Source organism: Setaria italica, chromosome VII (assembly GCF_000263155.2).
Source record: "Setaria italica strain Yugu1 chromosome VII, Setaria_italica_v2.0, whole genome shotgun sequence".
NCBI lineage: Eukaryota > Viridiplantae > Streptophyta > Magnoliopsida > Poales > Poaceae > Setaria > Setaria italica.
The window spans coordinates 33,253,626-33,279,612 of record NC_028456.1 but is presented as its reverse complement, the minus strand read 5'-3'; the positions used below and the strand labels follow the sequence as shown (position 1 = coordinate 33,279,612).

Sequence of the window (25,987 nt, the reverse complement as noted above, 5' to 3'; positions counted from 1 at the left end):
TACTCCTTCCTTATTGTCTTCTGGTTCCAAGCTGAAACAAAAATACATAGTTCAACACCAATAAGCAGTATCATAAGTCTCAATGAAAACTATAGAACCACTTCATTCAAAGAACCATCAGAACAACAATGGATAGAAGGCTGAAGTATGTACATTGATCTGAATTTGAGTCTAAGAACCATGAGAACAACCTTGACACAGTGATCTGGTGGATAAAAGGTTGCACTATTTGAATTTGAGTCTATTTATGGTCGGGATCATGACAGTTTGCTTGCTACAAAATCAATCTGAAGGCAAAAACATTTCTTTAGAGCATGCAACATACATTTTTCTATGGGTTATTACCAGCATGGTATATTCAGACATATAATATTCAATTCGGTTTTAAACTGGACATTGGAACGTAGTTTAACAACTCTCAGAATTATTATAGTGATTGACTCAATATTAGACGTAACTAAGTAGTGACCAGTAAGATTATCACATGGTCTAAACCAATGTTATATGGCACTAACTATCGCTAAACTAAGGTGGTGATGATAAATGCACTGATTTAGTTAGTTAAGGTGTTGATTTACACCAAATGGAACATAAGGGATGAATGTCACACTTTTGCAATATTTGAGGGATGAAAAATACATTTTTTTTCTTTTTTTAATGCAAAGCAAAAATTACGGGTGCTTTCAACATTGTAATCGTGTGATCGGAGGTGCGAGCTGGGGCTGTGTGAGTGTGATCTGTGTGACATGCGACGTGTGTGCTTGCAGTGGTACGTGCAATGGTGGTGAGGGTGAGAGGCACCCCGTCCTCGTCCTCTCCTCCACGTCTGTCCGTCGTGGACAGGTTGATGTGGACGATGAGAAGAGTTCAACAAGGAACACGCCAAATTAGTCTGATTTTTTTTAGACTAGCCAAACTAGTCTGATGATCAGATATCTATCTGGGCTCGACCGTGGGCGCTATGTCTGATGATCATATATCTATCTGGGCTCGACCGTGCTCTGGGCCAAGCCTATTTTGGGTCCACAATAAACTGGGCTATTTTTGTCCGCCTGGTCCGGCCTATGATTATCAGCCCGCAGCGCAGATTGTTGACCAAGACCAACCCGGCCCAACAGAAAACAGCAACCAACTCCGCCCACCACCCCACCACCGCCACCTCGCCGGCTCCACGCAAACTCCGCCCGCCGCCCCAGACCCGCCGCCGCGGCAGCTCACCAGCTCCGGCGATTCCAGACCAGCCGTTTCCTAACCCGGTGCCAGTGCCACGCACCCCGCCGGGCGGCGGGGAGGGCAGCACGGTCCCCTTGAATTTGGGTTCGGCTAGGCGCGCGATATCCGCGCATTGTACGAACCTGTATCAGGATCGTGTCTTGCGTCGCCTTTCTGTACTTCGGAGTCCTGTCACTAAAGTTGAATCGTTTTGCCTCAGGAGGGGTCAAGGTGGGAACAACGATCTGGGAGGGAAGAACCTGAGCATGCTAGCCACTGGATTAGGTCAGTGTTAAGTTTCCCCCTCACTCCTTCCAGTTTTAAAGCTTTCAGACTATGCAAGTTACACCATTTCCGCATCGGTTTGGTACCCAATACCGTGAATCTGGAGGTATTTCTGCCTTCATTTCTTTAGATAAAATGCGAGTATGATTCAGCTAGCTGCTAATCTTCATGCTATCTTTAGTTTTAAAGCTAGTATTGTTTTGTATCTTGTAAATGTCTGTTTGTATCTGTAAATTAGGTTTGACCAAATTATTTAACTACCGTTAAGGTAAATGCCACACTCCTTGGGTAGTTGGATCTGACCTTATTTTAACCCTGTATTTTGAGTACTCTATCCTGGATCATTTTACTGGGAAATATGAGCTTGGTGCTGTTTCAATTTCAGTGTGTTGTTTTCCTTCAAACAGTTTTTCCAAACGCTAATCCAAAGATGAGTCCTTAATTTAGTTTATCATCAGAACATGGATATTTTTACATTAGTCAGTCAACTTCTTTGCTATCCCCTGTTATCCAGTCGAGTTACAGAGATTCTGCATCTTCATTGATCACCCATTTTGTTTCCCAGGGGTGTGACATCTGCAAGCACACAGTTACTACAATACTACTGGTAGCTTTGAGCCATGGAATATTTGACAGTCTGAGATAGGGTCCAATGAACGTCAAAGGAAATACAGAGGTGAAAAATAGCTTTTACAAATTTTATCCGTGATGTGTATTTTAAACTTATACCTCAATGAAACTTTGTACAGAATATAAGGTGCAACTGTTACTCCATTCCTATTTACCCTGAATTCCACTATCATTTGATCACATCAAAATCACACAATATCAGTTTTCCTCCATTTTAAATGGACCCTCGTCCTCCCAGTGGCTCCTCATCAAATTGTAAGAGTTGTCCAAATGAGCCATTGGGAAGGCCCAATCCTATGAACTTTCACCACACACAATTTCCACACCATGTGTCGTTTTCACAACCATCGCATTCCATGAACTTCCCCCATCATCAATATCCACAGCAACACCTATACCCACCACATGTCCAATATGTTGTTGTCCAACCACAATATGGTCCTTTTTCACTACCACAACCTCCACCTTCCAGGGCTATGTTGACACCACCACCACCTCCACCTCCACCAGCTGGAGTTATACCATTACCATTACCATCATCGCCACTTCCACCTCCACCTGCTGGAGTGGTACCATTATCAGTGTCAGAGTCAGGCACCCCACATTCAGTAACTGGTCCGGATGAACAAGACATTTTTAGTGTAGGCAATGACAGGAATGCTGAACCTGATAGAACCTCTAGGCGACTGAGTTGGACAGAAGTGGAGAACTTAAGATTGGTAAGAAGTTTTCTATTCATTTTATGTTTGTTTAGACTAGTCCTTACATTTTTTTTCCTTAATATTTTTTTTCCGGTTATGCAGGTTAGTGCTTGGTTAAATAGTTCCAGGCGGAGTAATTCCAAGAAGTATTTCTGGGCAAATGTCGTGGGTGTGTATAATAGGAACACCCCGAAAGATCGGAAACGGACACTAATGCAATTAAAGACCCACTGGCAGAGGATTAATACGAAGATCGCCCACTTCTATGATTGCTGGTGCCGAGTTGAGGCAAAACATTCCTGTATCCAGTCTGAGAAAATGCAACTGATGGACAAAACATGGGCGATGTATAATGAGGAAGCACGGGAGATGTACCTTGAGGAAGCAAAACATCATTTCGCCCTCAGCCATTGTTGGAAAGCTGTTTGGGATCAACCCAAGTGGAAAAGACACGTCTCTTCTTTATACTTCAAGAAAACTGAGTTGTTTGAATCTGAGGACTGCACATCATCCTCCGAAGATGCACCTGAAACGGAAACAGGTGAACAGGGTAGCGTGCCTGCAAAGAAGAAACACAAAGTTAATGGTAAGGTGTCATCTCCTCCATCAGAGTTGCAAGAAGACATTCAGTGCTCAGTGGATCCTGAAAACATGATTGAGAAGAATCTCAAGGAGATGACAGAGGCAGAGCTTCAGTGCTCTGACCGAGAGCTTGAGCTGGCCAGATCGAATCAGCTGGAAATGAAGGACAAGGAAATGGTAATATCTGAAATGCAAACAGATCTGTTGATGGCTGACACATCAAGGATCCATGAGTTTCAGCATGGAAGAGATAGACTGATGGTTGACACTGCAAGGCCTAATGAGTTTCAGCACGGGAGTGCTGTGAGGGAAGATGTGCCTGAAAAGAAAACACATCCACAATGTCACAAAACGTTAGACCATGCAGGGACAGTGAGAGGTGATATTCCTGAGAAACAAACATACCCACGAGGTTCAAAGATGTCAAATTTCAAGCGGAAACGCAAAGGGAACGCATCAACTCCTCCCTCAGAAGTTCAGGAAGACATTAAACGTGCAGTGGATCTGCAGGCCATGCTCCAGAAGGACCGTGAGAAGATGTCGGAGGTGCAGCTCCGCCTATCGAAAGAGAAGCTTGAGGTAGCCAGGTTGAAGCAGCAAGAAGCAAAGGACAGGAAGGAAACGACACTCTACGAGAAGTATACGGAACTGTTGATGGCCGACACTCAGAGGTTTGATGAGTTCCAGAAGGAAGAGCACCGAAAGGCAGTAAAGTGCTTGGGGGAGATGCTGTTTGTTAACAATGGCATGCCACTTTCTTCTAGTAACCTTAAGCACATGTAGTGGATGTCTGAAATGTTATATCTGAACTTTGAAGCATTTGCACTTGGTTTCATTAAACACCTGTAGTGAAATGTTATCTTCTTGGGAGCCTGAGTGTACAGTTGCGAAGTGCCGCTGGCCGGGGCTCGAACCAAGGTGACCCTTTTCAAAAAGGAAAAAAGAAGTTATCTTCTCTGAGATGGGCGTCATTTATGTATGAATATTGTTTCTAGTCGGTGTGGCACCTGTTTCTCCTGGCAAGAATCCTGAAAATTGTGCACGAATTGAGTCATGGGCTGGAGGAGCAGATCAGCAGACCAAAACCAAGTGCATGTGCTCCGTGTGGTGCTTGCTCCCTGCATGATAGCAGCTCAGTCACTAACATGGTTTATCCTTGTTTAATCCGTCAGTGAGAAGCAGATTTCCAGGAGGCCAGGAGATCAACAATTTGCAGAGATAGGGGGGAAAGAATTAGACTCCCATATGCATCAGCAGAAATGGATCGATAACTCACAGCTTATCAGGATTTACAACTCAAAGCATCATCACGTGCTTCATAACAAGGTGATACTTCATACCCTGAGCCTTGGTACTTGCATGCCATGATGTGAACATGGAGATTGGAGATGTTTCATTTCCTCGTTTTTCAGAGATGGGAGCAGGCTCCTAGCAATGGAGATGAGATGAATTATGAGTCGTGTCATCTCTGGATTGACTACCTGTTGCTGCTAAGTGAGCTCCCATGGGCAATAATACATGGTAGCTAGTCACCATTGTCCATTGTAGAGATGGTATCCTTGACACAAACAGAGGGAAACAAAGGACGAGCGTGGAGACACGGAAATCAAAAGGAACAGTTGCTGTCACTGGGGTTATAAATTATTCAAATGGGTCGACATTTGAAGCCTTGAATTTCGATGGTTGCAAACTTGAATGAATTTATATACACAAAGTAAATATTCGATGGTCACAATTAAAAAAACAGTGAATATACATAAACTGTGTAGTTTGAGCTTTTCAATTTATTGGAAATCCAGTAGTTTGTGTGTACGAATCTCCCAGTATGAAGCAGAGCTGCAGAAACATCAGTAGTGAGCAACCCCATTAGTTTTAGTTCCTGCATTTTTGCCGCCGCTGCATGCGCGCGTTGTCAGCGTTTGAAGCTTGTTGGCAACCTCCTTCATGGTCGGCCTCTCCTCGCTGCTCAAGCTCAGGCACTGCGCCACCAGCTCCGCGGCTTCGTCTACCACCTCCAACCCGACCACCGCCATGACCCGGCCATCCATAACCTCCCGGTGCTGCCCCGCTTGCGCTGCCGCGAGGAAGCTGAAGGCGAGGCACCCGTCCTCCCTGTCGTCCTCCGCGCAGAACGCCTTCCTCCCGGTGAGGAGCTCCAGCACGACCACCGCGAAGCTGTACACGTCGCTCTTGCCGGTGAGCTGGCACGTCAGCAGGTACCCCAGGGTCCCCTGCACCAGCGCGGCCACCGCCGCGCCGTCCGCCGGCGCCACCCGCGAAGCGCCGAAGTCGGACACCTTGGCGTTGACCTCGCCGTCGAGCAGGATGTTGGCGGTCTTGACGTCGCGGTGGAGGATCGGCGGCGAGGCCGACGACTGTATGTACGCGACCGCGTCCGCGGCCTCCGCGGCGATGCGGAGGCGCGCGTCCGCCGGCAGCACTAGCTTCTTGCCGCCGTCGCCGGTGTGGATGTGGCCGTGGAGGCTGCCGTTGGGGACGTACTCGTAGACGAGGATGGGCGCCTCGACCTCGAGGCAGCAGCCGAGCAGCTTCACCACGTTGCGATGGTTGATCTGGGAGAGGATGAGCATCTCCCTGGCGAACCCGCTGACCTGCTTCTCCTCCATGACCCTCGACCTCTTGACGGCCACGGCGGAGCCGTCGGCGAGGACGCCCTTGTAGACGACGCCCTGCCCTCCGCGGCCGAGGACCCGCGCCTCGGCGAACCCGTCGGTGGCCTTTCTCACCTCCTCCTCGGAGAAGATCTTGAAGGTGACGCCGGAGCTGGCAAGGGAGCCCAGCTGCTGCTGCAGGAGGAGGCCGCCGTGCTGCTCGAAGAAGCGCCGCTTTGCTCGGAGCAGCCGCTTCTTCTGGAGCCACAGGTGTGCCGAGAAGCAAGACACCAGCGGCAGGAACACGCCAATGCTCACACCTGAAACGAACCCGGATTCAACACGTTTGGCAATTGATAATCTGTTAGTAAAGTGAAACTCTATTAGTTTGAAGATTTTTCTATCGAATTATGCCTGTATACCTGTGACAGCCTTGAGTGCTAGCGTGAACTTGTCATCAGGGCGGCAGCCGTCTGGAATAGTAGCATTCCCGCTGGATCCCTTGGGACGTGCAGGTGAAGCTGCCCGGCGTGTTCACGCGCACCCCATAGCACGGGAACTCATCCTTGCGCTGGCACTCATCAACATCTGATGATCCGTCGTTACATCCATTTCAATCAATGTCAGGGATCGATCACCGGCACATCGATCACCAGACACAAATAAAATGACATTATTTCAAGGAATATCCATGGATGATCTGAATACCGTACCTGTGCAGCCGTTCGTGACGTAGGGGTTGCCCTCGTACCCGCCGGTGCAGTTGCAGGTGTACCCGGGGCCGTTGCTGGACTCGAGGCAGACGCTCTGCGCGCTCCGGCACGCGTACGCGGTGGGATCTCGCCGCGCCGCCGCGCAGCTCGGAGCGTCACTGATGGCCCAGTCCAGGACCACGGGCACGGCGAAATCACCGGTCCGGTTGAAGTTGGTGCCGGCGAGCCAGAACCAGAACCACATGGCGTCCACCATGAACGCGTAGGAGCAGCCGGTGGAGTTGGCCAAGAGCGTCGTCGTCATCCCCAGGTTGACCACTTGACCTGCTGGCCGCCGCGGCGGGTGAAGCTGCCGAGGTAGAGGCGGTAGGTGTCGAGGCCTAAAGGGTATGTTGTTCTGGCAGCAGCCGTCGTGGCCCCGGCACGATCCCGGCAGCGGCGTGCTCCCCGACGGCCGGCACACCGACATGCACCCTGCGACGTAGTCCCCGCCGCCGTCCACGAAGTAGGTCAGCTCGGGGCAGCCGATGGACACGAACTTTCTCTTCATCGACGAGAAGAGGAACGCGCTGCCGTTGAGCGCCATGGGGTGCTCCAGGACGCTGGCGGCGGCGCGGCCGTCGGCGTCGCCGGGGCGGTCGTAGCACGCGCGGCTGGCGTTGAGGAGCACCGTCGCCTCGGCCGAGGGCATCGAGATGGCGGACACCTCGTGGCCGTAGCCGGCCACGCTGAGGCGCGGCGGCGTGTGGGCGTCGTCTCACTCGAGCTCGAAGCCCCGGCCACCGGATCCGGCGGCTGCGGCGCGGTGGCAGCCCGCGCCGATGCCGAAGGGGTTGGGGACCGTTATGTTGCCGCACTGGTGCCGGCATCCCGGCGGCTGCTGCGACGCCGCTGGAGACAGGAGCAGCACTGATGACAGTGCCAGCCATGGCGGCCGCCATGCTTCCATCATATTGTTCGTTGTTGCACAGCTCCAAACACACGCACCCAGCTGTCTCGTCTAGCCAGTTCGAGTACAATGGCAGCTTCAGCTTGCGATCTGAATATATAGCACCTGCTGCATGCCGTCGTAGCTATATAGATGGCCATTACTACAACGTTGGATAATCAAATTGACCTTTAAAGAAGCCATTGTTCATTTGGGTCTGCGTGGTGGTCGGGCAGTAGACTGTCCATGAAATCAATCATTGGAAGGGAGGAATAGGAAACATGGTTGGCCGACTTGCCACCTGAAGTGTTCCCGATGGCTAACGAAATATTCCTTATCTATACATCTACCAGATAATATACTTGTCTATTTATGTCTGATGCAACCGCCGTATAGATCAGTCTATTTAACCCTTATACTCCATTCGTTCCAAATTACAGGTCGTTTTGATCTTTTTAGGTTACAAATTTTAAGTCGGTTTGACTTTTCTACAAAATAATATGATAATATATGTGAATATAAAAAAACTAAAACAGAAAAGCTCGTCTCTACTCATGCAATAGATTCTATCTTAGATACAACAAACCTATAATTTAAGTATGAAACAATTTACTAAAACCCACATAATGGTTCTAGGAATGGATGCTACCTTCTATACTTCTATACATGATGACGTGGTGGCGTTAGACCCATTTCTTTATCCCCGCCTCCTCCGTACCACAGTACCAGGGATGGTTCCCGGGCTCCCGGCTACAACGAGCCACAGCATAGACTTTGACAGACACAACGATTTACGATGGTGCTTGGTTGATTACCAACTTTTGGCGTGCCACAACGTTCTACCAGTTTTCCCGTTGTTTTTCTCGCCAAAGGCTGCCGAAGGTTGGGCGTCGAATTTTCCCGCCACATGTTGGCATGGCTCGTTAATTACCGCCAGCAACCAAGCAGATTCTGGATCTCTTGTTTCCTCCTCCTCCTCCCATTATTCCTCCTTCCCGAATATAAGAAACTGACATAGTTGCCATGGAATTAAACAGATGAACCCTTTGATATTTTATGCTAGTTAAGCTACATTTGTTAACTTGGGAGAATATGCTCAAGCTTAATTTCTAGAGGGGATTATTGGGATGCCTTTTAATAGTGCAAACTGCAAATGTATGTTGATTTCACTATAAAAAAGGGTTTTTAGGGACCGTTGAAACGGCATTTGCAGGGGCCAGCGCACTACCTGCTCCTAACTTTCGCAGCTACAAATAGTTGTTTGCAGGAGCGGGTAAAAGGTCTGCCCTTGTAAAGCCGTTTCCAGGGGAGAGTGATGGCTTCACCCGCCCCTGCAAATAGCGTTTCCAAGGACGGGTCACCCCGTCACCCGCCCCTAGTAACCAATTAAAAAAATAAAAAAACGTGGGGACCCAAGGTGCTGCCGGCCGTCGAGCTCCCGCGCCTCGAGGACCCACGGCTTCAATTTTGAAGGCATGGATCGTTGACGTCGCAGTATGTGTTTCTTTCTTGAGCTTATAACGATTTTTTTAGACCATCAAACGATCTTAAATAAAAAAGTTGTCAACTACAAAGTTTTAGATCTCGTCGAGCTCTACAACTTTATTACAAAGTTTATCTTTATCTGAGATTATATGAAAAAATTATGATTTTTTTGCGCAAAACTATTTTTAGGGGCGGGTCATGCCATCACTCATGCCTAGAAATGATTTCCGGGGCGGGTGACACCATCACCCACCCCTAGAAATTATTTCCAGGAGTAGCTGGTGCCATCACCCGCCCCTACAATTATTTATATATTTTTATTTTTATTTTAAAATAATTTTTTGAGTTATTAAATGATCTCAAATGCAAAAATTGTCAACTACAAAGTTGTTTTGTCTCATCGAGCTCTACAATTTTGATATAAAGTTTATATTCATCCAAGATGACCTGAAAAAGTTTATATTCAAAAAATACATCCAATAAACTCATTCACACATACTCACATATATACTCATACATTCACATATTTTATACATTAACATATACTCACGCATATACTCATTTATTTACATATATTTATATACATTTAGACCTCGTTGAGTGTTACAACTTTCGTATAGAGCTTCTCTATAACCGAAGTCCTTTGAAAAATTTAAAATTTGTAGATTTCAAAATTAGAGGACTTACATATAACACATTTTGGAGTATCGAACAATCCCAAATAAAAAACATGCCAACTTCAAAATCTTAGGTCTCATCGAGCTCTACAATTTTCATATAGAGCTTCTCTATAGTCGACCTCATTTGAAAATTCAAAAAATTTATATTTCAAAACAAGAGAAGTTATAATGACATTTTGAAATATTAAAGAAATTTCAAATTGAAAACTTGTCAACTTCGAAGTTGTAGGTCTCATCGAGCTCCACAAGTTTCATATAGAGCTTCTCTATAGTCGACCTCATTTGAAAATTCAAAAATTTTATATTTCAAAACTAGAGAAATTATAATAATATTTTGAAATATTAAATAATTTCAAATTGAAAACTTGTCAACTTCAAAATTTTAGGTCTCGTCGAGCTCTACAAGTTTGATGTTGAGCTTCTATATAGCCAAAGTCATTTGAAAATTCAAAAGTTTTAGATTTTAAAACTATATAACTTAAACGGATATTTTGAAGTATTAAACAAACTAAAATGAAAAACTTTTCAACTACAAAGTTTTAGCCCTCGTCAAGCTATACAATTTTGATATAAAGTTTGTCTTCATCGACGATCATATAAAAAATTTATAATTTTATTTCCACGGGATCATTTCTAGGGCGGGTCATGTCATCACCCGCCCGTGGAAATCATTTTCAAGAGCGGGTGATGTTATTTCTAGGGGCAAGTGATGGGGTGACCCGCCCCCTGAAAATGATGATGTCTAGGCGCGGGTCACCATATCACATAATGTCGTACGTATATCTATGAGCCCACCAGAAGGTTTGGACGGTCCTAAATATGAGACTGGACACCGAGACGCATCTGACATGGAGACCATAGCGCAGGACGGCGTAGTCTACATGAAAAGACAGGAAGTAGTCAAGGATTAGGAGAGTACTCGTTGTAATAAGAGTAGAACTCCTCTAGTCGTATCCAACTAGTATTTTTGTAACTAACCGACCTGTAACCCCGCTCCCGACAATATAAGGTGAGGCAGGGACCCCTCCAAAGCAATTCAATCCAACCAACACATAGGATGTAGGGTATTACGCAATCTAGTGGCCCAAACCTGTCTAAACCGTGTGTCTGCGTTTACCTTCGAGTTTATGATCTCGACGAGCCCCACTAACCAAAATATTACCTTGAGCATCCCCCTCGGTAGGTTGCTGAGTTTAAACACCGACACTCACCCCTGAAAATAGCCCCCATTTCTAGGGATGAGTCGCCCCATGACCCGCCCCTACAAATGCTTTCAAGACGGATCGGTTGCTACAGTAGTCCCGCTTCTTTTGTAGTACGGGTGGTAATTTCACCCGCTCCGACGCTCCTGTAAATCGTTTTATAGTAGTGCTCGTACTTGTTTTCTTGGGGGAGAACCTGTGTGAAATGAAATGGAATTGAATGCTCAACCACTGCGCTGTTGGTTCATGTGGTTCTAAAAACTAGAGACGAGTCAACGACGAGCATGATGACCACGACAGCTTGGTGCTTATGGGCTGCGACCAGCGAGGATACGTTGCACAACGCAACAAGCAAATAACTGGGTATTATTCAAAGACTCACGAGGATGCGTTGTACGAATGCAATGCAACGAGCAAATAGTTGGGGTTTTTTTTATAACCTGAACTGGAAGAAAATCGATGCGTTTTCACGATTGCAGATGGCGCAATATGCTACAGCTGCGGCGGATCATGCTTGCAAATTCTTCAAATTTAAAAACTGCTTCGTATTGTCATTTGGAAACTTTTAATTTTAATAAAAACGTTTTGACGGCACATAATGCGAGATACTAATCAGGCTGAAATGTACATGCTTGCAATGCTAAAAAAGCTGCTTCGTGCGATAGGAAACATATACTAACGCCAGACTGATGGCCTCGCGCATGGCGCGAGGAAGCATAGAAGAGTATTCGTTTGGCAATTCCGTGGGAAGTTATCAGCTTGATTGATTGGTTTCTCGCGAAAGGGAAAAGAAACACGGGCCAGGAGCGCCATTCATGGGGAAGTGGGCTTAGTTTCTGCAACTGATGAGATATAATACTGGGCCAAACTTGCTTGTTGCTGGCCGATGCATGGGCCATCTGCCCCAGGGCCGGCCCTGAAGCAAAAAGGATCGGAACTGAAGTAGAGAGAGCAGAAGGTTTTATGAGTTTCAGAAGGAACAAGAGGGCTGCTGATGCGGTTTGCTAAAGAGATGAAGCTTGCTTTCAATCAAAAGCAGGGCCAGAGATGGTCTTTTATCTAAAAGAGATGAAGCTTGACTTCCTTAATCTCATGTACTGAAAATCTGAAATGTTTACCCGCGTTGCATTGCAAAGTTCGCGATGCCATGGAACACCTGCAATCAAAACCATGCATTTTGCAAACTGTTCGATGCCTGCCCGGTTCGTTTTTCTTTTATAAAAAAGAATCTAGTTCAATGCTCTTACCGGTGATGGTTATGCAGAGTTTCTCCAGCTGCTAGGCGTGGAGTAGACCGAAAATGAAAATCACATATACTGCATTGGCAGGTACGTTCTTTCCGCACATGAGCTGCACCTTATCCTTTTCTCTTTCCTTAAGACCAGGTTAAAGGCTTGAGCTCTTTTACGGTACATAATACTATTACTTAGTGGTAGTGGTATATAGTATATATAAGATCTAATTATTCATTATTATGGATAATTTAGTAATTATTACATAGTAAAAAGTGATATTTCAAATGGAATGGTCTTTTAAATTTTATGCTAGTGTCAAAAATAAAATTATAGTAATTTCATTTATGTTCTTTTACCATGGTACCCTTATACTAACCGTATTACTCATGTATACTACTCATATCACGGGGGAAGGTTTCGGATGTTTTTATACTTGATAGTGATGCTCTAAAGCAACTTGTATAGTGATGCTCATACACCTGCTCGTTGCCAATTGGCTCCGTAAAGGGGCAGAATGAATCGCGGCCTGACTGACACGAGATCGTGTGGCATCGATCCACGCATCACCCTGATAACTTGCACGCACATCGATCGACAGATCGTGGGCTGCACGAGCGTGCAGGCCACATGGCATGTGCTTCCGTGGTGCAGACTGCTCATAACCCATGGTACGCTGATACTTGCTTGGTCAGGCACTAACATGGCGATCCCTGAATCCTTGATCTTGTCTGTCAGTCTGTGAGATAGCACCAGATTCCCAAGAGGTCAAACAACTAGCAGAGAGATCAGATCACAGCAAAAGAAATTGCAGGCTCTCATACGTTATGCAAAGGTAACTGAAAAAGATCAGTGGCTAACTGCTTCCCATGCTTTTCCAGCTCCAGCATCACCATGTGCTTTGCAGCACTCCAGCAATGAAGGCACGGTTTAGACTCCAAACATGTTCATGTTACTGTATTAAACATAATAGCTGAAAAAAGAATGTGATAAAAATCCTCATCACTTTTTCTGCACACATATCTCTTAAGATATCAGCAGTCTCATTGACTGATACTACTTTGAAGTGGGGATGCTAATCAGAAGCACTGTAGTTGCTACCTCAAAAAGTATTTAACGGTAGGAATCAATCATTCACGCACATTGGACATAGGAGGCAAGATGGAAGCTCAATAGACTAGGAATAATAAGAGTAGTTCACAGGATACAAGAAGCTAGGAACATGACCGCGAGAACTTCGAAGCCAAGTACAATGCCATGGAAGAAAAGGTGATGTTATACTACAGTGGAAAATGATGCAAAACAAGAGCAATGATTATGGTCCATCTGAAGCTGACCATCAATTCTATCTGAAGCTTCCCGAGATTATCTATGTCTAGTTCTTCCCCTTCTTTTGAGCACTCTGGAAGTGCTCAGAAGGCAGCATTGAGAATGAGCTGCCAGAAGGCTCTCCTGTAAATCCATCAGCTGGCCCGAAACTGAAATTGAAGGAACCAAAGTTCGCTGTCGAGAGGAAGTCATCGCTGCAGCCATCGACCCCTTTGATATCCAGGGCATTTTCATTACCTGAGGAGGTACCCCACACGAAGCTGCTGCCCATGGAGCTTGGGAGTTTCGCTGGTTCCTGGTGGCTCCCTACGCGACTGATCTGGTCTGAAGAAGTCTTTGGCTCCTCTGTTGGCAACGCCGGGGTGTGTCCTTGGAACAGAGCTACGTGTGCGAAAAGCTTGTCCTTCCTTGTAAAACTTGTTCCACACGAGCACAGCCACTTGTCCCGGCCGCAGTGCTTCTCGTGCGTCTTGAGGTCGGCCATGACCGAGAACTTCTTTGTGTGGCACCGGCTGCAGGTGTAGCTCTTCTCACAGTGGCTCCTCTTGTAGTGATTCTTCACGCACAGGATCGTCTTGAGGGGCTGGAAGTTCTTGTGCAGCTTGTTCCGCTTGCAGCCTACAAATGGGCAAGAGTACCTCCTCACCAGTTCGTGCTCTGCGCTTGCGTCTCTAGGTGGCTTGGCTAGTGCGGCAGGGCTCTTGTACTCATCACCATGCCCTCTCATGTGCATTCGCAGATTCGCATCCCTCTTGAAACCCTTTCCGCAGATGGAGCAGAAGTGCGTGTGTGGGGCCAATATCTCATCCTTCTCCAGCTGCAGTAACTCATAAGAGCCCGGCGGTAAGCTCTCTCCATCCATGCCAACATCACCACCTTCATCGCCATCCTTTGCATCCTGCTCCTCGACAAGAACATTGCCAATTTCAATGCCTCCTTCCAGTGCGCCATCAGTGAAACCCTTGAAAAGTTCTTCGTAGTCCTCAGGGCCACACATTTCCTCCTTGTTCTCTTCAGAAATGGTTGTCACATTAGGAACGAAGCTCGAGCTCGACCCAACATGGTTAACGATGCCCATATGTCCAGCTTGGGGGTGGCTCAGAAAGGTCGAGTTCTTTAGTGATGGGAGAAGGCTACCGGCAGTAGAGATGAGCTGAACAATGAGGCATGTCAGGTCTGCATTGACCACCTGCTGCTGCTGAGCGAGCTCCCCTGGGCGTTGGCCACCATCGTCCACCATTGTACGGATTACATCCTTCACTTGCCGAATCTTCTCCTCAATGAAGGTAAGGTTGTCTAGCATGGTAGCCGGGTTCCAATCCATGTGGGGAATGTTGGTGGATGGAGTGGCACCAAATGGCGAGGTGAATGACGCAAATGGTTGCTGAACTCCCATGCCAAGGAACGGATTGTCTGAACCGAACTGGTAGCAGAAGTTCGCAGCAGATTGGCCATGGATGTGGTTCTGACTGTGATCCATCTACGATCAACTTCCAAAAAAAATCTCGCTTTTGAATTCAGAGGGAGACTCTAGTCTGCACTCTGCAAAAAAGAAGAGTTCAAATGAAAGACCATTAGAACCAACCAACCTGCAGATTTGAGCATTCATGGTTCGCAGATGCTCGAGTGCATATATAGGCTCAACGTATTAGCTGATTGATGGGTATAAACAGCATGTAGAAAATTTCAACACAGCCCAAGAGGTTGAGGCAGGTACTTATAAAATTTTCAAGTGTAATTCAGATGACGAGTTAGGTCCTAAGGCAAAGAGAGGAGCAAACAAAGAAATTAGCATATTTGATTACTCAGATTGTTTTGTTGCCAGATGAAGATAAATGGTACCAAACTTCCAACACTCCACTAATCCAACAAGTTAGCTCAGCACTCCAAGCAGTGCGGTCGTACTAATGAGACCATGATGTACTCCAAGCTGGAGTATTTGTAGTTTGGGTAGAGACCGTACTTCACCACTAATTACTGCACACTATGATGTACTTGTAGCCTCGTAGGAGGAAAAAAAACTGACCTTTGCATAAAGGGGCCATCTTTGGTTCAGAGGAGCCAAAGATTTCACGAAAATTGACGGCACAATAATAAAAGAAAGGGGGTGAAAGGCTTGGTCGTCTTAAAGCCAATCGATCTCCTTGATGGGAGAAGAACACCAGGACCTTTAATTGTAGGAAAAATTGGGTTCGTGACACCGAAAGATTCATGATTTAGAAATTTATCATCGAATCATTCCGGTACACTTTAATACCATCAACAGATGTCGCCGTTTAGAATTTTACCACTCGGTCACGTTTTCCATCCATACTGCCGTTTCTTCACTATTTCTCTTCCTTCTGCCGTTTGGCTCTCAACCTTTCTTCTCTCTCCAACCAGTGAACGGAGGAGCTGCTCCCCCTCCAACCAAACCAGAGGAGCCGGCGAGCCGCATGTGCTTGCTGCTTTCATTGGTCAGGAAGTGAAGGGCCCTTGCTGATGCGTGCTGGGTCTGGGTGCTGCCACTGCAGGATCTAATTCCCTTGCCATGGCATGTACTACAGCAGTAGCAGGCAGCGAGCTGCAAATCCTCAGTGCCCAGCTCTAAATCGGCTTCATCCTCAATGGAACACGAATCCATTCAGCTCCTCTGCAGGTGACATAATGTACTTGAGCCCGACGGGGAGAGGTGCCGTGTGACGGGACACAGTTGGCTCCCGGCGGACTTTGGCGTAGCCAAGCTGGGGCAGCCATGGCTGGAAGCTAGCTTGGGCGCAGTGGCCGAGCCGAGCTGGGGGCGAAGAAGTGGGTTGATGCGCGGGCAGAGCGGCGGCCTGCGGCCAAGCCAAACTGTTGCGCGGCTATGGGGCAAGGTGGAGCTGATGTGAGGCGTGGCCATGGGTTGAGTAGGTTGAGGCACGGCGGCCTGCGGGCTGCCGCCAACAACCTGGGCGCGGCGCTTGCGCCAGAGACGGAGAAGATGAACAGGAAATAACGGAGATGACGTGGGATGGATGAAAAATGTCACGGAATGGTATATTTCTTGACAGGTGGAATCTTTTTCAATGGTATTAAAGCGTACCACATCAGTTCGCTGGTAAATTTCTAAAACATGGATCTTTCAGTGTCGCAAACCCAAATTTTCCTTAATTGTACCAAGAACATCCGATCCGTTCCTCTTGTCGAGATCTCAAGACAGAACTAACGCCCTCTCGAAGAATCAAGCAAAACAAAAGCGAGACACCCTTGCCAGGAAGGAATCGCCTCAAGCTCAAGCGTGCGAGTCGCCAGTGACATACCAAAAGAGGATGAGCCGGAGGAGCAGCAGGCGTCGGCGGAGGTCGTCACCATGAACCGGGGGCAGGTACGATGAGGAGGAAGGAGCCGGGGACCAAGGCGGGGGCAGGTACGATGAGGCGGGGGGGAGGGGTAAATAATTGCCCCCCTCGACCTCGAGAGTCCCGATCCATCCTCTTGGCTGCTGCTCGTCACCTCACCTCTCACCTGCGTTGCTGCCTCTGCTGCCCGTGCCCGCTCGCTCGATTTGTTTAGCGTGTGTTTGGTTTCGAGGATGGAACGGGATTGAATAGGATAGTCTTGGCTAGTATTTGGTTAGGAGGCACAGGACGAGTCCATTTATAGTGGAATATTCGGTGCAGATGTGGGACGACTCAATTGGCTCAAAACGAGCGGATAGGATTGTCCCACTTCAACGCAGTCGCGGGAAGGGTCGGCGGGGGCGAGCGTGAAGGGCCGGCGGCGGGTGAGCTCCGCGGCGCCCTCCATGGTCGGCGGGGCGAGCAGAGGCCCACGGCGACGAGCTCTGGCGAGCTTGGATCTCGACGACGGCGGAGTGAATCGAGTCAGCGGCAACGGCCACAGGTATGTGACCTCTGACACCTCTGACACGGCTAGTGCGGGCGAGCTGGAGCTCACGGGCGGCGTGGGCCAGCTCGAGTGCGGCTGGCGTGGCCGAGCGAGCTGCTCCCCGACTGGCGGCTCGAGCAAGCTGGGGATGGAGGAGGAGATGGAGATGGAAGAAGATAATTGAAAAAAATAGATAGACAATGACAAATAGGGTCCATTGACAGGTGGGGTCTATTTACTGTGTCTAACGGTGTTAAAATCGTTATCCATCCCATCCTCTCGATCCCTCGTGCCAAATAAAAAATTAGGATGGACTTATCCTTCTCAACCAAACATGAAATGGAACCGTCCCATCCATGAAAATGGGGACAGGATCGTCCCATCCCATCTCGTCTCCAAACCAAACACACCCTTAGTACACGAGCGTGCGCAGATGCCTATGACAGTGGCATCACATGATCGATTATGCAAGTGTCCATCCTTTGCATATAGTGTACTTCACTTAGACCCTGTTTGCTAGCTGCGTATAGTGTACTTCACTTATACCTTGTTTGGCTAGCTAAGTTTAGTGCATAGCTGTTTGATACAGGGTGTTAAAATTTAACACATGTCACATCAGATGTTTGGATACTAATTAGGAGTATTAAATTTAGGCTGATTATAAAATTAATTCCACATATGGAGTGTAATTCGCGAGACGAATCTATTAAGCCTAATTAGTCCATGATTTGACAATGTAGTGCTACAGTAACTATTTGCTAATGATGGATTAATTAGGCTTAATAAATTCATCTCGCGAATTAGCACAGGATTCTGCAATTAGTTTTATAATTAGCTCATGTTTAATTCTCCTAATTAGCATCTGAACATCTGATATGACACTGTTAAAGTTTAACACCTCATATTCAAACATCCCAACCTGGACTAAAGGGTAGCCAGGCAAAAAGCCTAGTCCCCCGTGTGGCGCTCTTGCCCCCCTCCCTGTGCTGTGCATGTGAGGGCATTTGGGTCTTTGTCCATCCGTGAGCAGCTTTTAGTCGCTTTTAGTTGCTTTTAGCTCGGCTGAAGCAGCTAACGAGCTGGGCACTTGGATAAAAATTAGACGGCTTTTAGATGCCCCGTTTGGAGCCTGCCGGCTAATTTTTAGCGGTTACCCCCTCCATTTCAGATTATAAGTTATTCTAATTTTTTGACAGTCAAAATATTTTAAATTTGACCAAATTTATACAATAAAGTACTAACATTCATGATACTAAATAGTTACCATTAGTTTCTTCATTAAATATATTTTCATAGTATATCTATCCGCTGTCATAATTTTTTGTGATCTTCTCTGTAATTTTAGTTAAACATAAAATAATTTATCTCTTCAAAAAAGTTGAAATGACTCATAATTTGGAATGAAGGGAGTAATTTTTAGCAGGGGTCTCCCAACATAATCTTAGACCCTATTTGGATCCGCTCCAACTAAAGTTTAACGATACATGCCCTTTTTAACTAGCTAAAGTTTGGATCCTCCAGCTAATTGCTAATTTGTGACCATACTACCCTTCATCTAATTGCCCCTTCATCTGCTCGATTTGTTGGCGCCAGCATCATTTTCCCGGGTGCCAAGACCTGCTGCTCTTCTCTGTTTGCCTCTTTAATGGGATCGAGCGAACGGGGGAGGGGGGAGCATTTACTGCAGTGGCGGTGGGTAAGTACGCTGAACACTAGGTATTACTACGGTCTTTCACCACTTTTAGGTGGTTTAGCTCAAAATCTCGCGGGGACCGCAAGATTTCTAGGTTAGATTTCTGGGTTGTAGCTAAAGTTTAAGCTGAGTTTTAGATGGACCTGTTTGGATCCTTAGTAGTTAAATTTAACCAGCTAAAATTTTAGAAACAGGATCTAAGTAACTCGGTGTACCTCAATGCTAATTAGGCGTCGTATGCGAGGGAAATATTTGTACCCGACTACTCCAGCGGTAGATCAATATTGTGAAAATAAATTTCACATTAGTTAGATCAATATTGTGCTTGTGCAAACAAAATTTCATCGCTGATACGGCCCGTTATTCAACAGAAGAGGCGGCTCTTTATGTTATGTTTATAGAGTATCACGCTAGAATTGTGTATGCATTTTTTTCGCAAAACAGAATTGTGTATCAGTATATGCAATTTCCTCCATATGCCAATTCAACTAGCAAAATGGCTAGTGAGGTTTCCAACGTACTTTGTATGCAGCGTGGCATCAAGAGGCAAACACTACTGCGCTGTCTTTGCATGTAGCAATATAGTTCAGCAAAATGGACACATCTTACTATACTTGTATACCTGGACATCTTTCATCACTACTCCACGGCTTGCTTGGTCAGGGCATAGTAAACGAAGACGTAGATTCTTTCCCACTAGGCAAGAGCCGTGAAACCAGCCTCGACGCAGCGAAGACGTAGATTCCAAAAATCCGCCTTCGGACGCTGCGTGCCATAAAAATCTGTGCTACACTTCACTTTGACACTTTATTACTCGTGCGGTCGTGGCCGCCCCCAACCGCTCCGCGCGCGCACCGGATAAAGACAAACCGCCGCGGCACCGTCGCCATGGCTCCCCTCCTCCTCCCCGTATCCCTCCGCCCCCTCCCGTCCGCGAGATCGGTATCCCGGCCGGTGCCACGGCCGTGTCTCCCTCTCCTCTTCACCAAGCGCCGGCGCCTTCCCTCCGCCCTCCGACGAGTCCAATGCCTCGCGGAGCCGGCGCCCCCGCCCGCGCCGCGGTGGCACGCGGCGCTTGCCACGGCGGCCGGGCTGTACCCGGCCTACGTCACGGCGGGCGCCTCCGTCGCCGTCGCGCGGCCCGAGGCGTTCCGGTGGTTTGTCGACATGGCGCCGGGGTCGTACACCGCCACGCTCGGCTTCATCATGCTCGCCATGGGCCTCACCCTCAACCTCAGGGACTTCGCCGCACTCCTCCGCGACAGGCCCCTCTCCGTACGTGACCGGTGCAAACCCATCCCTTCCTTGCTTCCTAGAAGCTTGATCCTCTGATTGATGGCATTTGCTCCATGCCGAATTGCCGATCCATTGCAATCTTGGTTCGTCTCTGTGCTGCAGATATTGTTTGGGTGCGCCGCGCAGTACACCGTAATGCCTGTGTTTGGGGCGATCATTAGCCGCGCGCTGGGGCTCCCCCCATCCCTCTCTGCAGGCCTTATCCTGCTAGGATGCTGTCCTGGTGGAACTGCATCCAATGTGGTAAGATTGTCAGCTGAATTCAGTTTGTCACGCTCCGTATTTCTATTAAGAGTGTGGATTTCCCCTTTAGTATTATTGTTTTATAGTGAACTTAACTTTGCCAGTTATGTACTCAAGTGAACTGATTGCTTGAAGGGCTAAATTAAGAATGGCTATGCAATTGAGAGTTCAGATGCATTTGTTCATTGAAATGGGAGTTGAGTACCTTTTTTTTTTGAAACAAAAATGGGAGTTGAGTACTTGGTTGTTTTAGCTTCTGGAGAAGCCAACGTCTGATGTTCCGACATGCACTGACACTTGATCCTTTTTTATGTTGCCTACAGAAGTGTACATGTTCACCTATTTACAGGACAATGCTACCAAACTTCTGGAAAATTGAAAAATTGTTTCGATTTGTTAACAGTTATAAGCAGTTCCGTTTTTCTGCCTCATGATCCTTCTCTCCTAGATGTGTCCTCCTATGCACTGACCTAATTGTTTCCTATAGTGGTTCAGGTGACTTTAGTTGCTAAAGGCGATGTTCCGTTATCCATCGTGATGACTGTCTGCAGCACTCTTGCTGCTGTGTTCCTTACCCCTCTCTTAACAAAAGTTCTAGCTGGTGCTTACATTCCTGTGGATGCTGTTAAGCTTTCTCTCAGTACTTTGCAGGTGAAATTTCTGACGCCATTAGTTCATAGCAAGATTTTACTCATAGTTAGTTTTGTCTGTCTCTGATCTTTTTTCCTTCTTCAGGTGGTTGTTGCCCCAATTCTATTAGGTTCTTCTATACAAACAGCATTCCCATCGATAGTTCAATTTGTGACTCCTTTTGCACCTCTGATGGCAGTCTTGGCTTCATCGCTTCTGGCTTGCAGGTTCAGATCCTTCAAACTTGCCATGTTATTTTGGCTTGGGAATAGGAGAAACCGTGCATCCTTTTACCCTTTATCTTTCAATGTTACAGTGTCTTCTCTGAGAATTTTGTACGCCTAAGTTCAACAATTGCTGATGCATCTTCTGTGAATGGAAACTTCTTCTCTGGGGATATCGGAGTTGTCATGCTCTCTGTCTCCTTGCTGCATTTTGCTGGTTTCTTTGTTGGGTGAGCACAAGAATGCATACTGTACCCTTTTATGTGTGATGCAATTCACAAATTTTGTATCTTATGGTTTTTTTTCATTAAAAAAAGAGTATAGTAGAACAGAACTTGGTGTGAACCATCAAAATTCAGTAAGCTACAAGTTACTGACATTTGTCATCCAGATGTCTAATTGTTTAGTTGGCTCTATAACAAACAGGTATACAGCAGCAGCTATAAGTGGTTTGAAAGAAAAACAAAGGAGAGCAATATCAATTGAGGTATGGATCCTGACCAGATCTAACCATATTTCCCAATTAATATGACCAGTAAAACGAAGAAGCATATTCATTGTTGAAACCATGTGTATAATAAAATAAACAAACCAAGCAAGTCTTCCAGCACACTAGCATTTCATATTAAGAGGTGTAAAGTACTTGGGAGGATTGAGTAGCTGACTAGTCACAAACATCAGATTATCAGTCAACAGATTGTGTAAATTAGTCCTCTCCTATGAGGCTATGACTCAAGTACCCTTCTGCTCTAGTAAAAAAATAAGTGGCATTTCGGTATGCATGCACTTGGATATCGTAAACTTGGGCTATTGGTGTCCCTATGAATGTTCATATTCAGTAGCGGAGCTTCACATCAATGCCGGGGTGAAGGGGGGTGCATGGCCCCTTTTGGCCTCCACTACCCTCCACCACTGTTCATATTGGCCTTATATCTTGAAAAGTACTTTCATAATGTGTATAAATTTACTTGCCCTTATAAGTATATGTTGAAAATAGTGTACAATGCTGCAATTTTTTTTTGCATGCACGTGTTGTCTAAAAACATCACTTATTTGTGAATGTAGGGATTAGTACTGGCAGACTGTTACAAATTCCAATCATAGTATCAGAAATCTTAAAACCATAATTCTGTTGCCTTGACCATGTTTTATTTTTTTAGAATGCTTCCTACCTGATTGTCTTTCAGAATTATGATTAAGAGACTTAATTTGAATACGATGAAAAATGTTCAATGGCCTTCTTTTTTCTCTGGATTGCAGGTAGGAATGCAAAATTCGTCCTTAGGGGTAGTGTTAGCAGCTGCACATTTCTCCTCACCCTTGGTTTCCCTGCCACCTGCACTCTCAGCTGTCATCATGAACATAATGGGTAGCACACTAGGTCTTGTATGGCAGTATATCACACCTTCTGATTTAGAGAATGAAACCACCGGCATGCACAATGCATGATCAACTCTTACTGTTGTGTGCTTAATCTCCTCTGTCATGTCTTCTCCACAAACATGCGTGGTGTTGAAACCATGTCTCCTTTTACTTTATTTATCGTGCCCTTGTTCTGTTTTGTGGATACTGTCGATAACTCTGGAAACTTACTGCCTTCGTAAGCTTTGAAATAACAACATTCTTTTTTAAAAAGGAAAAAGCAACTACAGTCTTGCTTATGTAGGCCAATCTGGATCTTAAATTAAGTTAGTGAAGGAAAAAAAATCTGGAACAGTTAACTTTTGTCTCAAGAATCAATAACTCAAACTTGAGGAGGTATGATGTCATATAATATCACTCCAAGTTGGAAGTCAAGAAACTGTACTATACACATCTGCAAACTAGGGGAGAAAGAACCCACATTATGTTTGTAATCTGTGCAGTGTCTCATGAAATTACTTATATTGTTCATAATGTGATGTGTTAAAAATCTCCAATTGGCATTCAAAGGTAGGACTTGGGTTGCCTTCATCTGAGGTGAGGCCACTGGTTCTCCATAACCAGGTTTCTGAAGCAAGCTATTTGTTTCTGTTGACTTATGGCAGAATGCTGGCTTAAGGACAGGAAATCTGGCTTGCAATAGTGCTATGAAATACATTAAAAAAAAGTCACTCCTAAAATTGCGATCTTAGTCTAGGATTGATGCAGCCACCTATATTTGATATTTCTTTAGAGCTCCAGGAGAGCCTGTTTAGCTCTAAAAAAACTTTTTTGTTGGGCTGAGCCTCATTAGAGTTGCAGGATCCATTTTAGTCCAGGACCATCATACATGGTCCCCTTCTCACTTCTGCAACCAGAGGAATAATTTTGCATGTGACTGCAAACAAAACCCTATGCCCCTGTTTTGATCTGGCTGTTATTGTCAGTGCACTAGGAGGCAGGGTGTAATGGCATCAGTCAAGGGCATGTACCATTGCATCGATGCACTTGTGGCAATGATCATCCAAGGTTGCAGCAACCCACATGGAAAGAAATGTGCTGGTTGGTGGGGTTCATGGAACCATGAGAACAGTCTGATCTCTATCCTTCTCCTCCTCATCCTTAGACACAAGACTGCAGACTTGTTTATAGATTCTGAGCAAAATAAATCTATGGGACAGCTGTGGAATCAAGTGGATCACTGGTTGTTTTTCTGGGAGCTGAATTATGCTGTTCAGAGATGTTTGAAGGTCTGATCAACACTATGAACAGGACAGCTGTAGGATTATGAGAACCATTTATCATATTTATTTTGTGTTTTTCCTGGAGTCGCATGATAATATCCTGGAATGTCAACACCGTAGCATGTCCAGATCAGGTTTCGATTTTCTGAATCTTGGTCAGTGGCTAGCAACTTAGCATCATATGGTCAAAGGAAGCTATCATGTGAATGATTCATCAGGCTTGACCGGTCAAATTTGTATAAAATCCTCCATTTGCATTGCTCTTAAAAAAAAGCATCCTCCACTTGGCCATTAGGCTGATTGCAAACTGCGCGGTCAAATATGTTAAAAATATATTAGTGAGCATGAATCTGACTGACAATGGACTTTTGGTAATGTTTTTTTGAAGCAAGGAATTGTGGCAATGTAGAGTAGAGCTCCAAAGAGCATATCTTGCTCTCTCTGTTGCTGTTGAGCCATGTGCGCAAAGAATTTATCCTTGATATGGTTTGGTATGATTCCTGAGCGTAAAAAAGAGAGGCATGACGATCTTGGCAGTGCCTCCTGATAAATCCATGACCCATTCATATGGCATGTTGCTTTTAGCAATGGCTGTTTTTCTCTCTAACCCTCGCAGAGAACAGGCAATGGTTCTGACTTGGCTTCCCTTTGTTTATGTTACTTTGCCGAAGCTGATGTCGGCTACCTTTGTTCAAGTGGAGATTAATAAAGTTAATTCACACTGATCGGTGATTAGATATTTAACTAATCTCTACCTGACTGCCTCGTAGTTGCCAATGCACAGCCCAATGCCCCAATCCAAAAGAGAAGTGGTAATTCTTACAGTAAATTCTACACTTACGTTGAAATCAGCTTCGTCCTGTAATTTGTGAGTCATGGCTATAGCATTGGTTCTTCTCTTATGTTTTCAAAAAATAAAACAATAATAATTCTTTTATGTATGAAGATGGTATAACTATTCCTTTTTCATGAAATAAATTCAGAAAAAAAATGCGAGCAACCACTCCAGTATTCGCATTATGGTTTTCCTTGAAGAGACGACGATCAAGATGATATCCAAATGTCCGCATCACGATTCGTTTAACTTGACACACTTTTTTTTTTTAATAAAAAGAGGCTATGAGATGATGGGGAATAAATTACATCATGACTGTTGGGTATGATCGACACACAAAATAATGTGCTCTTGTTTTTTTATGTTCATTATTGCCACCTGGCATTATAATTTCAAAAGGGAAAAGAACACAGACGAGACCGCAAGCCTAATGATGATTAACATGTTAGAACACTAGCTGGCTTAAAACTTGGAGCAACATCGAAGATTAATTTGACAAATGTAGTACAGTGTATACATGAACAGAAATCAAGACGGGTCACTATGCTTATTTGGCATTTTATTCGTGTAAGCAGGCAACATCAATTTCAGAAGGTTATGGACAGAGTCCTATCATATCTGCAATGTTTTCTAACGCTTTTGTTCGTCGGAAGACTTGCCCAAGAGTTTGGTGCAAAAAGTCAAAGACGACAAGGAGATCATTAGATCAATGCGTGGTTAGTGGGGACGCATGTTATCCCATTGAAAATGAACGGCTTTCACTATCGTTTTAGATTTTATTTTTATACATGCGTGTTGTGTCTTTGTTTAGTATTAGTGTTCATCCCATTGCACGTCTTGGCACCTTCCTTCTCATGCATCTCTGCAAAATTTTAAAAGGAATCATTAGGATATGCGTCTGCAAAAGTGGTAGTTCCATACCACTATAGTACGGTACCCCCCACGGAAATGATCTTTCGAGATAGGTCAGGACTTACCAGT

General features: G+C 45.7%; 4 protein-coding genes across 7 annotated transcripts; 2 read left to right on the top strand and 2 right to left on the bottom strand.

Annotated features, from left to right (window-relative positions):
* Window positions 1-1,141: 1,141 nt before the first annotated feature.
* Window positions 1,142-5,193, top strand: LOC101756428. Of its 4 annotated transcripts, none has more exons than XR_002678390.1 (5): window positions 1,142-1,497; window positions 2,063-2,173; window positions 2,247-2,846; window positions 2,931-4,736; window positions 4,823-5,193. XR_002678390.1 is itself a non-coding variant. In XM_022827991.1 (5 exons), the coding sequence occupies exons 4-5, from the start codon at window positions 2,346-2,348 to the stop codon at window positions 4,191-4,193; spliced, it is 1,764 nt and encodes a 587-aa protein (XP_022683726.1). In that variant the 5' UTR covers window positions 1,142-1,347; window positions 1,433-1,497; window positions 2,063-2,173; window positions 2,247-2,345; the 3' UTR covers window positions 4,194-5,193. The 4 variants fall into 4 exon arrangements, 3 of the variants coding, with proteins under 3 accessions (XP_022683726.1, XP_022683725.1, XP_022683727.1); XM_022827991.1 differs by having other exon boundaries at window positions 1,142-1,347; window positions 1,433-1,497; window positions 2,931-5,193; XM_022827990.1 differs by having other exon boundaries at window positions 2,931-5,193.
* A 32-nt stretch (window positions 5,194-5,225) lies between these two features.
* Window positions 5,226-6,991, bottom strand: LOC101780764 (wall-associated receptor kinase 5). Its single transcript, XM_022827993.1, has 3 exons — window positions 6,718-6,991; window positions 6,445-6,531; window positions 5,226-6,342 (listed from the first exon to the last, which is right to left on the bottom strand). Exons 1-3 carry the CDS (start codon window positions 6,989-6,991, stop codon window positions 5,258-5,260), a joined length of 1,446 nt encoding a protein of 481 aa, XP_022683728.1. The 3' UTR covers window positions 5,226-5,257.
* Window positions 6,992-13,412: 6,421 nt separating this feature from the next.
* On the bottom strand, window positions 13,413-17,156 carry LOC101756025 (zinc finger protein STAR3). The gene is made up of 2 exons (XM_004977200.2): window positions 16,873-17,156; window positions 13,413-15,133 (listed from the first exon to the last, which is right to left on the bottom strand). Exon 2 carries the CDS (start codon window positions 15,069-15,071, stop codon window positions 13,638-13,640), a length of 1,434 nt encoding a protein of 477 aa, XP_004977257.1. The 5' UTR covers window positions 15,072-15,133; window positions 16,873-17,156; the 3' UTR covers window positions 13,413-13,637.
* Window positions 17,157-19,960: 2,804 nt separating this feature from the next.
* LOC101755627 (probable sodium/metabolite cotransporter BASS1, chloroplastic) lies at window positions 19,961-23,087 on the top strand. Its single transcript, XM_004977199.1, has 7 exons — window positions 19,961-20,408; window positions 20,532-20,672; window positions 21,168-21,323; window positions 21,408-21,529; window positions 21,619-21,756; window positions 21,953-22,013; window positions 22,787-23,087. The coding sequence occupies exons 1-7, from the start codon at window positions 20,022-20,024 to the stop codon at window positions 22,973-22,975; spliced, it is 1,194 nt and encodes a 397-aa protein (XP_004977256.1). The 5' UTR covers window positions 19,961-20,021; the 3' UTR covers window positions 22,976-23,087.
* Window positions 23,088-25,987: the final 2,900 nt, after the last annotated feature.

What these genes read in the sequence shown, in the direction of transcription:
- LOC101780764 (XM_022827993.1), bottom strand. Translation starts at nt 6,991, where the DNA reads ATGGTGGACGCCATGTGGTTCTGGTTCTGGCTCGCCGGCACCAACTTC. An exon ending in AGGTACGGTATTCAGATCAT is followed by an intron (nt 6,532 to 6,717) that starts CCATGGATATTC and finishes CTTCACCTGCAC; the next exon opens with GTCCCAAGGGATCCAGCGGG. An exon ending in AGCACTCAAGGCTGTCACAG is followed by an intron (nt 6,343 to 6,444) that starts GTATACAGGCAT and finishes GGTTCGTTTCAG; the next exon opens with GTGTGAGCATTGGCGTGTTC.
- LOC101756025 (XM_004977200.2), bottom strand. Translation starts at nt 15,071, where the DNA reads ATGGATCACAGTCAGAACCACATCCATGGCCAATCTGCTGCGAACTTC.
- LOC101755627 (XM_004977199.1), top strand. Translation starts at nt 20,022, where the DNA reads ATGGCTCCCCTCCTCCTCCCCGTATCCCTCCGCCCCCTCCCGTCCGCG. An exon ending in TCCGCGACAGGCCCCTCTCC is followed by an intron (nt 20,409 to 20,531) that starts GTACGTGACCGG and finishes TCTGTGCTGCAG; the next exon opens with ATATTGTTTGGGTGCGCCGC. An exon ending in TCATCGCTTCTGGCTTGCAG is followed by an intron (nt 21,530 to 21,618) that starts GTTCAGATCCTT and finishes TCAATGTTACAG; the next exon opens with TGTCTTCTCTGAGAATTTTG.
- LOC101756428 (XM_022827991.1), top strand. Translation starts at nt 2,346, where the DNA reads ATGGACCCTCGTCCTCCCAGTGGCTCCTCATCAAATTGTAAGAGTTGT. An exon ending in AAGTGGAGAACTTAAGATTG is followed by an intron (nt 2,847 to 2,930) that starts GTAAGAAGTTTT and finishes CCGGTTATGCAG; the next exon opens with GTTAGTGCTTGGTTAAATAG.